At 32.0% G+C, this 13231-nt stretch overlaps 1 protein-coding gene across 1 annotated transcript; it reads right to left on the reverse strand.

The window, feature by feature from the left end:
- Positions 1–4864: 4864 nt before the first annotated feature.
- LOC132600796 (uncharacterized) lies at positions 4865–10487 on the reverse strand. The gene is made up of 7 exons (XM_060314188.1): positions 10169–10487; positions 9224–9510; positions 7437–7622; positions 7001–7240; positions 6181–6398; positions 5678–5932; positions 4865–5553 (listed from the first exon to the last, which is right to left on the reverse strand). The coding sequence occupies exons 1-7, from the start codon at positions 10249–10251 to the stop codon at positions 5239–5241; spliced, it is 1584 nt and encodes a 527-aa protein (XP_060170171.1). The 5' UTR covers positions 10252–10487; the 3' UTR covers positions 4865–5238.
- Positions 10488–13231: the final 2744 nt, after the last annotated feature.

Genomic DNA, 13231 nt, shown 5'->3' on the forward strand with positions numbered 1-13231 from the left:
TCTAAACCATGTGTGGCATATTATAAATTTTATATTCTTATTTTTTTTTTTTTTGGATCAGTCTTATTACAGACAAACATTTTCCTATAGCATATGTAGCTGCCACTGCTTCTTCACATATTATACGGTCGTTTATACTCAGGAGGTAATATCACAATAAGAGGATGTATCACAAACCTGATGATTATTGTGGACGTTACTCCAAAAATGAAGAAATTTCTGGGAAGTAATATTGTTTGTTGTCTTGGTTTCAAAGGAATTTCTGAAAGCAAATAATATCTCAATCTTCTAGCTGCAAAGCAAAATAGTACATACAATTTTTTATTGCTAAAAGATCCAATAGAAGAAATAAAAAGAACAATTATTGAAAGAAATCGACTACACAAGTAAATACATAAAAATCCCAAAGTGGCTATTGACAATTGATTCCACGTACCAGACAACCACAAAAACTCAACTTCCTGTGAATATGTTCACACATCACATTAGATTCAAATTTTATTTCAGCTCCTCAATGTTAGTGTAATGACCCGCACATTGTGCGAATAGAATTAAAAAATAAATTAACCACATCAAAATATGATGTTGCTCATTTGAACATATTAAATTTAATTGTTATATCCACTTGCCAAATGCCATATTAATTTTCTAATGTATTATTTTAAATAACAACACAAATGATGGTCATGTTATTCACATCATGCTAAGCAATTCAAAACAATATTTCTGATACAAAAGCTTTTTGCGATTTAGAATATCATTAGCCTTAATTTAGATATGTAACAAAATACATGATTAGGACTAAATGTACTCAAGAGTTGAATGTTAAAAAAAAAAAAAAAGGAAAATAAAGATTTTCAACATAGATTAAACAAAAAAAATTGAGTTAGTAAAACATGTGTTAAAACGACACAAGAACACCAACCAAACATTTGCACAATGTCGATTTTCACTCACAGGGTAAAGGAACGCTAAAAAATTTAACACACAACATTTTTATATGAACCAAAGAAAATATGTCTAGCAGAGAGAATCAAACCTATTAGTTCCTTAAATAAAGTCTAGGCCCCATTGATTTAGACAGTCCCATTGACTATCTCATTTATTCATTATTAATTATTTAAGAAAATCATTCACATTCAAATTTCCCGAAGCTTGCAATGAAACAAAATCTTAACATCAGCATACATGACTAAGAATACAGAGATTTAATTAATAAAAAAACGCAAGCTATATAGCATAATTATTCTCACGAATTAACTACATGCAGAATATTCATTTTAAGACATTTAGCATTATATTAGAACGTATATGACAACTAAAAAAATATATATGCATGAAAGCTCCATTGGATATCCAAACCAGAACATGTATTAAATTTTAAGACAATTTTAGATGAAAGAACACCATTTATTTTGAAAAAAAAAAATGTTAAACTGCTAAACATTAAAAAAAAAAAAAAAAAAAAACTTTGATTCATATAAAATATTGAAATAGAAATGTAATAACCAGAACGAACCTTCAAATTCTATACAATTTTTTTTGTATTAAGTAACCTAATAAATATTGTATTATGGGAATGCTCTTACCATTAAAGCTTCAAACAATACTCCCGGTAGAGATGTCGTCAAACATTTGAACCCAGCTAGTAATACTACCAACATAAAATGAAAAATAGTGAAATAATAGTGCACAATAACATGTTAAAATTTATAGTGCAAGAAAAAACATAATGATAAAAATTTAGAAGCATAGAGATTACTACTTTAAATCCATTGATTATTGCGTTTTAAAAAATGTATATCAGCTTACTTAAGATGTAATTTACTTTTATAGAATAATGTCTTTCCAAGTTGTCCTTTTAAGATACTCCATGGGCATCACTTAATCTCTCACTAAAAACCTCACTTGGAAGTTGGAACAATTACAAACAAATAAATTCCATGCAGAAGAGATTAAAAGAATGCATGACAAAACAATAGTACTCATAGATTTAAAGGCCCCCACAACCCCCACCCCCACCCCCACACCCAAAAAACAAAAACCAAAAAAAAAAGAAGAAGATTTTCTAGTGAGACCAAAATCTTCTCAGTTCTCGCCTTCTCCTCGGCAAGGAATGATTTAGACATACATAAAGCTTAGGAAACAAACTGTCTTATCAACGTGCATATTCTTTTTAAAAATTTAGCGGAAAACTCATACTTTTATATAAACTAACAAATGATAAATACCTATCTTTGGCTTACAGTGACAATTTTCATAATACTCCTCATAATTCTGCATCAATCATCTTAGACTCCTTTGATGCCCACAACAACCATACAAAATATAGTCATTTCGTTCGAAACTTTGCCTAAACCTCCCTCAATTCCAGCATCATCATACTCACATTTATGTACGACATTGTAGTTAAAACTGAATACAAATATGAACTTGAAGATAATATTAAATCTGTCTCCGAATTAAATAATGACGTTACAGCATTAGTGTATGAAAAATATAAATAGTTGAGTTAGAGGTGGAAATGGGAAATGGGGAACGTGGGTGAGGCTTGGGTTGGTTGTAGTATGAGAAGTTATTTATAAATTTTAAAAACTGAATGTTAAGAGCAGGCAAATTTTTAAACTGGTTATGTCACGGAAGTTGTAGTTATAAATTTGAAGGATATGCAGAAACGTGGTATTCTTGACCACTACTTAAAACTAATTGTTCAGTTTTTTTAGGGTAAAACCGTACAAAAAAAAAAAAACACCCAAATTCAGATATCTTTAATAACTACTTATAGATTTTTTTTTAATTTAAAGTGAAATATAGATTAAAAGACAATAACTACTGTTTAACTAATTAACTGTTTTTTTCCTAAAAACTACCACGTGTCATTATCCTACGCTGACACTTGTTAAAATCTTAAGGCAAACTATCCTCTTTTTAATAATATATAGATTGTCTTTATTTATATGACTTAGGATCAAATTGATTATTTTTTGAAATATATTGAAGACTATTTCCTTCATGATTATACATTGAGGATCAAATTTAACCAAAGCTCGTACATTAAGGACCATATTCATTTTCTCGTAAATGAATGCATATTAGGCCCTTGCTCCGTCAGTCAATTCCCAAAATCAGAAAGTTGGACCAAAACAAGAAAAAAGTTGCATACTCTTGTTTATCATTAAAAACAGAATCGAAATTTACGTTTAGCATCCTTATTGTATGACTCATCTTATATACTAATACTAATAGAAATCCTATAAGAATATTAGAGATGTATGATTTTCATTTAACTACGTACTAAGTATTTAATACTAAAATGCAGAAAGATACCTACAATAAGCTGGTCAAGTTGTCTTATAAGCACTTTTAAGTTTCTATTGGTTTGGTAATAAGTTGGCCTTATCCACCTTATGGTTTTCATCATTTTTTGTTTGACCTAGTATTTTACTATTTTATCCTTAATATTTTTTCTACTTCTCAAAATATCTTTCCAAAAATAAAATTTCCAACTTCCTCTTCTCCCCGTATCCGTTATTTCTCCTTTTGTTTTTCCAAAGATACATTTAAATTTATAATTTTTCGCTAAAGCTTACAGATATTTTAGTCATTCTAAAAAAAGAACAATTTATCAGGGGTTTTTTCTTTTTCCAAACACATCAACTACCAGCAGTTTCGACGCTTATATCCAAACATGTAACTGTTTATTTATAAGATCAATTTTTAATACTTAATGCTTATGAGCTACTTACAACCAGCTAATCCAAACGGGCTCTAAAAAGAATAAGATAATAAACAATAGATTGATATTAAAAGTGAAAAATGTCTATTTATGAAATTTTGAAAAGCATTTGTTCACCTGTTTAATTTCTTACTTAATAGAACTGTTTATACTATCAGTTCCTCCACATATCTAAGGTAGAAAAATCATGGGAATAAGATAGATATCTTCTTCCTTTTTTTGCATGTTGTCGTCTTTTCAAACTTTCATAAACTTTTAGTAGCAATTTCCTTTCGATTATCTCCCTTCGATTTTACATTCGATGGGTACGCTTCTTGCAATTTCCTATACACATGGAGAGTTTAAATATTTGCAATTTCCTATACACATGGAGGGTTTAAATATTTGCAATTTCCTATACACATGGAGGGTTTAAATATTTGATTTTTACAAATATAATAAGGGTATGCTTTATGATGTGTGAATTATGCAAATGATTTAAAAAGTTTGAGTCATAGGGAAGGCAACGTTGACCTAAAGGTGAAATTGAGAACCCCAACTTTTCAGAATAAAGAAACAATACAATTGTTAAATTGTAATAACCTAACTTACCAAACTCGATAGATATTTCCGCCGTCAGTTTATACTCTTGTTCCCTTACTCTTCTTTTAGGGTTCTACATATTTGTCCGACACGGTAAATATATAGAAATCAAATAAATTTTCTTTATTACTGTACAATTTTAAAAATATTATAGAATTTAAAGTAACTTAATTTTGAAAAAAGCCAGGTATAAAGAACTTTTAAAACCAGTAGTTCAACCATTTAACCCTATACTCAATTGTGTCACTCATTTAATTTAACAAATAGAATAGGGAGACAAACCAGCAAAACACGGTGAAAGATTTATCTGCATGGCTTACACCTAGTAATATCAATCTACCATGATTAAACAATTTAATGAGGTGAAAACAATATATAAAATCACATTTAAATAAACAAGTTATATGTAAAAACACGTCTATGCATCTGTTGCAAGTTATTTTGATGACCAAATCATATTCCTTCATTTTTCTCATGATTCTCATGGTCTGGTGATATGAGCCGAGGAAGATAATAGTTTTTCAACATTCAATACACCACAAAAAGGAACACTAGAAATAAAATGCTTTTATTCCAAACTTTCTTGGACCTTTTTATAACCAAAGATGCTAAAAGGAAAAATAAAAAGTAAATGAAAAGAAGTCAAGATAAATATGCCAACGTTATCAATTGCCAAGGCTAATTTTTTCTCCTGTGAACAGCACCCAGCCTAATCAAAATCATATAACGAGACTCATCTTTATAGCTGTGATCTTGTAATAAGTAGATCTTACACTATATAGTATTGTGTTAAAAAAAAACTGATCTTTCCTGTAACTATATCTTCCTAGGTAATCTATGCTTCGTATTATTCACAAGGCTGGGAAGGAAATGCAGTGGCCATATAGATAACGGACAGTTGGACGGTTTTCGTGGACAAGCTAGTCGATGTAGTCTTCTTTATCAGAATTAACTAGACTAGATACATTCTCTTCATCAGTGGCAACATCACCCATAATTGTATCTTGTGTCTCTCCGTCATCGTTTTGGATGGGAGATTGCTCTGCTTCTGGTTCTGGGACAAGAGGTCCTTGAGGATTTCCAAAAACAGTGCTAAAAATGTGTCTATGGCATTCATCGCAAAAGTAAAAATAAGTAAAATGACCCTCGTATAAGAGCCTATGTACCATCGCATCTGGTAGGACTCGCTGCAAAAAATCACTTGTGGATGGCGGTACCACCATATCTTCCATCCCCTGATAAAATTTGGAAATTTTAATTACACACGAGATAAAGAAATGTGTTGGCTTATGTAGATTAATCAAGAGGATAGTAGACTCGTCTTAAGAATATAAACGGATAAAGGAGAAATGAACCAACCTGCCATACATGTATTTGACCAATAAATCCAGTCAAAATTTCTTCTGTTTGACCATATAGAGATTTAATCCAATGCAAAATACCCTTTCCAGGGCGTTTCCTCTGCACTTTGAGGTCTGCAGGGCTAAAACCCCAATTTGAAACCTGTAAGACAGCTTCCTCCACAAATGGTTTCGCGTTCTTCTGTCGAACAGATTCTTCTAGATCTCTCTGCCAGAACTCATCAAACAATGGGTGCTCCAACAAAGCTTTATCCTGGAAAGGTTTAGTCATTCTATCGATTAGGAAATGTTGACCTGTGAAAATATCACTCAACCTCCACAGGATCTCTTATAAAACAATGCTGTTTTTTAACTACAAATAAAGGCGTAAACAACTTTTTAGTGATTTGATTTCTCTTTAGCTTTATTTCATTCATGAATCTATCTTAATAAGATGTATACAATCAACTTTGCAGTGTTACTCTTGTTACACTATTTCATAGTAGAACCAAGGTTACTCACTCTTATTCCAAGTGACAAGGCAAGCCGTGCTTCGATCTGGTCATGGACTCCACTGAGGAAGCTTCTACGGTAAAAGTAAGGAAGTAGTCTTGGAAACTTCCTAGCTAATATATGCATGGCTTTCTTCTTCGCTGTCCAGTTCTTCCACATTTTATTCTTCTCCTCCTTGGTCATTTTTGGTTCATATGGGTTAACCATTGGAGCAACCATGACTGCACCTGCAAATCCACTCAGCAATTAGATTCAACTGAGAGAATATGATGCTAACCTAAATTTTGTTTCGCATCTTGAGTGAACCAGAATAAAGTGTGATGGGGCTTTTGAAATCTTCACCATAAATCTCAGGTGCAATGAAATGTTTGAAGAACCCTAGGGACCCAGAATTCAAAGAGGAGCATCAACAGTATTATCAGGCCTTATTTCACCCACTGTAGAAGCTGGTGATCTTTCCAACTGCAAAAGCATGTTTTAGGCCTTCATGGCACTTCAGTTAATGAGGACTCTGTTAGTTGCAGTGTTTCACTCATTTGACAAGATTCATAAACTTCGTCAATACTTCTTATTCTTTGGCAATTTTTTGTGTCCATTTTTTTTCTTACCAAATTTTTGTGTCCCTTTAGCCCTGAAAAGAAGCTATGGAGTTGTAAAGCCTCCGAACCCCCGTGATAAGCCATCAAACACGTTGACTGTGACAGGCTGACAGAAGCCACATAGGTGTTTCTTTAAGTTGGCCGCAGAATGATTTATCTAAAGAATCTTGCATGTGCACTGGAGAGGGGAATGACATACAAATTGCAAAAGCAAAGACAGATAATTTTACCTGCAATCCTGTCAGGGATGTATCTAAGGGCAGCCCAAGCATGCATACTTCCACCAGAGTATGCCACCACCCAGAATTTGTCAGTAACATTGACAGCATATGATAAATGTAGCATATCCATGGCTGATGATTCAAGGTTCCTGGAAGGATGAGGATCACTTTCTCCAAATCCTGGAAGATCATACGTTACCAAGCGAATACCATATTCTTCCAGCAGAGAAGTCTTGATGCCAGGTATTCCTGCTTGTTTGGGAAAACAAACACACACCATTAATGCATATGCAAAAGCTTGCATAAACGACTATAGCAGAATTAACCAATTTGATCTATGTTTGTTTGGGGTGAAAACAGAGAACAGGAAGAAGGGAAGTATAGCAGGGGTGACCATACATAGTGTTGATTGGAAAGGTTTAAGGGCTAATATTTAATACAATACCTGCAAGCCGAGACGAGAGAAAAGAATGTGGAGCAATCATAGAAAATCTAGACAGCTCTGCAGGAACGCCTTGCTGATGATAAGCCAAATGTCTACCGTCTGGGAGCAAAATTCGACTAGCACTTGGAGGGTGTATATAAACTTTCCTGACCGATGGAGTTGGATAATCATTACTTGCAATCAGCACTGCAGATTAGCTTTAATCAGCAATTATATAAAGTAAATGTATAGAAAGGGAGAACATGAGCGACCAGTCCTGAGATCATGAGGACATTTGCATACATAGGTGAATTTGATCAACAGAAATGACAGATACCAAATTTTCAACCCACTGTATAACCTAATTTTCACAAATTCCTGTGGAACAGTGAGAGCAACTCGAACTTTTTTTGTTCTCTATCAATTACTGACGACATTCTAGTCCTAAAAGGAAAAATAACCTTGTGAAGCTCAACAAGTAATCATGCATATTTTTTTTATATCAGGTAATCATGCATATTATTTCAAGCCAGACACCAATCTGGAAATTTTCACACTCCATATGCTCTGGTGTAAAAGTTGAAAGCAGAAGCTATAAATGTCTGATTATCATTTATGCAGACGAGCCTTTCTCCATCCACATATATCAGAGTCATGACCATAGTTCCTGTAGATTGTTGATCAATATGTTTCCAAAGACGTGGTGAAACTAGTTTTAATGCTGGAAGAATCAAAGTGCTTTACTCCACCATGGTAGATTGGAGTTGAATCCTCGTGTCCTACAGTGACTACAATCAGAGAAACAGCCTTCTAAATCTACAGTCTGAGAAATGACCCTCTAAACCATCTCACCAATTGAATGCCATAGTTATACAAACTGGTTCAACATCTCTGAAATTGAACCAGCGAAGACTACAACAAAAGTCAAATGAGATAAATCAATTCCCTAAGGTGAGAAAATGCGAATTATCCTCCTTTTTCACCACCCTTCGGAATTCGAGATGCAGGCTGGTTTTCTAAATGCACTCTTAATAAGTGTTGTTTTTCGCATCAACATAGTTAACAATGAACAAGAAAGGCCAAGCACAACCACCGAGATTCAAAATCGAAACATTACAATTCCAACTGCAGCGAGAGTTTGTCCCCTTGGGACCAAATTAACAAGACCTAGAACCATTCTCAGAGTCAAAATGACAACATCTCAGGATGTGTTTGGTATGACAGAAAATGTTTTCCGAAAAATATTATTTTCCCTTGTTTGGTTGCATTAAATATCTCGGAAAATGATTTCCTATGGAAAATGTTTTCCTAAAAATTTTGAGAGAAAACATTTTCCGGATCAATAAACACACCAACACAACCCCAACCCACCCCGCACTATCCACCACCCTGCCCTACTCCCACCTACCCCTTCCTACACTCCATCACCAGAAGTTGCACTCTGAATTCAAAAACTTCATAGTGTTTTGCTTTAAATATATGCAAATGCTCTTAAAATTACATTTTTCAACTTGCGTACCAAACACAAAAAAATGAGTAGGAAAACCACTTATTTTCCAACAAAAACATTTTCATCAAACACACCCTCAGTAGCCAGATAACTAAAGCAGCAGCCCAACTTCAAACCAGCCTCATCTATGAGAAATATGTGATCATTATAAGAAATTTCCTAGTTGAAGCAAATATATTCCTACTTCAAAAATCAACATTACTTGAAATTTCATAAGCTCTTAAAAAGCAGACAAAGTTCATCAAATTCAACCTACATTCCCATAAAAGCAAGCGATAGAACCTTAAATTACAGTTACCTGCAGAAGCAATAAACAAGACAAATAATATAACACTCCAAGCATGAGCCGGATCACGATCTTCTGGCAAATATTCATTCAAAAAACTCAATCTCCTGCAAACCTTATAACAAGGCACTCCAATTTTCCTCACAAGTATCGAATCCTCTTTTATCACACTCTGCTTCAACACATCCCTAACTCCTTTCCCAAACTCCACACTCATCTCCCCAAATCCTTTCGCAAATTCCACCGCATGAAATTTCCAATTCTCAGCATCATTACCTTTCATCTCCGCCGCCACGTAACTGTTGGAAACCAAAATTAGTTAGAATTTAGTGTTTTAATTCATGTCTAGTTAGGATTTACAGTCAAATTTAGTTAGCGTTTGGCCTGTAGATTTTGGATCAGATTTTGAAAATTTATCTTCAAATATCTGTTTGGCCATGAAATTTAATCAGAGTTTGAGAATTTAACTTCAAATATCTGTTTGGCCATCAGATTTTGAAAATTCATCTTCAAGTATCTGTTTGACTATGAAATTTGATTAGATTTTGAAAATTCATCTCCAAATATCTGTTTGGCCATGAAATTTGATCAGATTTTGAAAATTCATCTTCAAATATGTGTTTGACCATGAAATTTGATCAGATTTTGAAGAAAAAAAGAATCAAAATATTTTGAAGTTCCAAAAACTAGCTCAAACCAGTTTTTGCGACAAATTTCACTTCCACACACAAAATTTCAAAAAAAAAAAAAAATTAAGTAAAACGCATGTCTAAACACAACTTCAAAGTTCCAAAAATCACAATTTCAAAAACTCAAATTTTCAAATTTCAAGTTTCAAACTAAAAAAAAAAAATCATACAGGTTTTCCTGTTTTGAGTCGAAGTATGTAATAGCAGTACATTTACAGATTTATGAGTTTATGAATAAAGTATTTTTCTTCGGTAACCACCGGAATACCTCGAATTGTACCGGATTCCGGTGTCACCGACTACACTGGATATGCTCTCTCTCCATGATGACGACTCGTTGACGTCAGCCATGGAAAATTCCCTCAAAATTATTCAACAGCGTAAACTGTAAGCTATCTCTCTCTCTCTTTCTATTACTATTATTGCTCTTCCCTCACTATATAAACATATATATATATATGTATAGATTCCTGTATATTTATGTAAATGTAAGGTTATGAACAAAGAAAATAGTATGTGAGAAATGGTGTTTTTTTTGTGTATGTCATTGTGTAAGCTTTTTTTGGATTTTGTTTCGCCATTGGTGATGAAAAAGTTGAGGTTTTCAAGTGTAGGAAACTGTGGGTCAAAGTGTAATTATAGGAAAATATTGGGGTCAAAGTGTAGTTAGAGGAAAATATAGGGGGTCAAAATTCCTCCTCTCTCACTATATAGTAGTACTCCCTAAGTCCCAATTTACGTGTAAATTTCGCATTTCGATATTTAAACAAGTATTTCTTTGATTGTATTTTTTTATATATTTTTTAAATATTTTGAATTGTCAAGTGATTTATTATGCAATTCCTAAATATATTAATTTTATTTTAAAAAATATAAAGATTTTATGTCAAAATTCACAGTCAAAATCAAATGGTTTAACTCTTGAAATTCAACTTTGTTTGGGACATAGAGAGTATTTAACATACACATATGAATAGGTTCTACTACTTTGTACGCGTACATGGATATGTAATTCAACTTTTTCGTGATGAACAAAGATGTCACATATATCTGTCTATGAAAAATGGTGTTTTTTATATGTCATTGTGTTATAGTATAAGCATTTTTTGGATTTTGTTCCGCCATTGATGATGATAAAGTTTGAGTTTTATTAAGTGAAGGAAATTGGGGTCAAAAATTTCCTCCTCTCACTATATACTCCTCCGTCCATTATTTATGTGACACTCTTTACTTATTCAAAGTACTAGAACTTTAATCGACATTTTAAATTATACTTTTTCCCTTTCAAAAAGGTTGTCTTAATTTGACTTGGCATAAAGTTAAGAAACAAAGTAAAACTTTTGAAATGTGTGGTCCAAAGCAAGTCCTAAATATTTGTGTGACAGTAAATCATCTCATAAAGTTAATTTATTTCTAAATATAGCATCTCAATCTTTTTGGGACAAACTAATAAGGAAAGTACGATAACTTTTTGGATGGAAAGAGTATCTAAAAATTTTTGTTTTAAAATATTGAGTTTAATATAATTCAATTTAGCTTTGAATATTAATCAAATAGACCCTCAACAACATAAAAATGCCACATAAATTGAGGCAGGAAAAGTAACGTATATATGTATACATTCCTGTTTTTTATACACGCACATGTATATATAATTCTACTTTGCGTGTATGAACAAGATGTATAAATGAGAATGGTGTTTTGCATATGTCATTGTGTTATTGTGTAAGCTTTTTTGGATTTTGTTTCGCCATTTTTTTTGCTTAAAAAGTTTGAGGTTTATTAAATGAAGGAACTTGTGGTGGGGGTGAAAGTGTAATTAGAGGAAAATATAAGGGGTGGTAGGTAGAGGTGGTGGATGGATGAAGGGCTGAGATTTAACCACGTAAGGAAGAGAGTGGAGTGGAGTGAGGTGGAGACAGTTAGTGGAGTGGAGTCGTGGTGGGGGACGTGTTTGTTTTTGGTTTGTTTTTTATTGCGATTTGAATGTGTAACTGACTTTACCTGTATCTGCCGGTAAATTTTTTCTTTCCTTTTCTGTATTTTTTTTTCCCTTCATTCTATTTGTGGATAAAATGACACCTAGTCAATACAATGCATATTATGTATTTAAATATAGAATTTTTTTTATTTAATTAAAATTAATTAATATTTAATTTTACTTCATTAAATCACTCGGTCATGATAAATTGTAAATGTTTAAGGTAAATAACAATATAAATACTCTTTTTGTATAAAAGATAGGGTGGAAGGAGAAAAAGGTTACAATTTTTATTTTTATTTTTGAATTTACCTGATATATGTTGTAGTATGAGTAACGAATTTTGATATTAGATAGATTGTCTTTATCTATCGTAGAAAGTAAATTATTTTAGTTTAAAGATTACATATGATATCATAATTTAAAGAAGCTAAAGTTTAAATATGCTTTACGTTATCTGATAGCATAAGAAGTAATTTATTCTAAAAGCGTATATAACATCTTCTTCTTCTTCTTCTTTAAAAATAGGGTTATCTTACTGAAGTTAGTTTGATTAAGCCCTTTCTTTTCCATAGTTAAAAGAAAGTAAAAAATATCTTAATTTATTAGGTTAGATTCACACCCTGTACATATGTTAAAAGGTTCAAAAAATAAGTGATGACTTAGTAAATTTAAAAGTTGTAATCAAATACTTAATTCAAATTCATAAAGTTTAAATTCTGAATTCACCTCATATTAAAATTTAATTCAGATCTCGTTGTCACTGAACTATTACACTATTCTTAGGAGACGATAAGATTGAGACGCTTATGTATGTGCTTTTCTTAGTTTAGAACGTATGGTGGCCACGTATAGCCTTACTTTTCAATAATATTCACTTAAGAAAGATGTAAACATTTGTTATACTATTGCTTTTTGTTGGTAGCAAAACTAGCAAAATGAAAATAAATTTTATTTTTAAAAAAGATAACTATAAGTTAGACGACAGAAAGATAAATGAAATGGAACTTAAATTTAGGACGTAGGTCGTTTAGATTTGAAGGTGCTTTTGGAAATTCCAAGAAAATATTTAAAAATTTAAATTATATACATAAACGTGGGGAAAAAGTTATAATACATAAATAGTAAGAGAATTTTACATGTTTAATTTATTATAATTATTATTTTATTTTCATGTTATAATAATAAAGTGTCTATAAACAGTTTTTCATTATTATACAATTCAACTTGATATTATAAAAATATATACATCGTCCAAACTTAAACTCAAATTATTTTTCTTTGCTCTTCACAAGCTTGTATGCTTTTGAACTCCTGGAAATCACTTAATAATCCTATTGAAACGAAAGA

The sequence above is a fragment of the Lycium barbarum genome, chromosome 6 (assembly GCF_019175385.1).
Source record: "Lycium barbarum isolate Lr01 chromosome 6, ASM1917538v2, whole genome shotgun sequence".
Lineage (NCBI taxonomy): Eukaryota > Viridiplantae > Streptophyta > Magnoliopsida > Solanales > Solanaceae > Lycium > Lycium barbarum.

What these genes read in the sequence shown, in the direction of transcription:
- LOC132600796 (XM_060314188.1), bottom strand. Translation starts at nt 10,251, where the DNA reads ATGGCTGACGTCAACGAGTCGTCATCATGGAGAGAGAGCATATCCAGT. An exon ending in GGAATCCGGTACAATTCGAG is followed by an intron (nt 9,511 to 10,168) that starts GTATTCCGGTGG and finishes GGTTTCCAACAG; the next exon opens with TTACGTGGCGGCGGAGATGA. An exon ending in GTCAAATACATGTATGGCAG is followed by an intron (nt 5,554 to 5,677) that starts GTTGGTTCATTT and finishes AAATTTTATCAG; the next exon opens with GGGATGGAAGATATGGTGGT.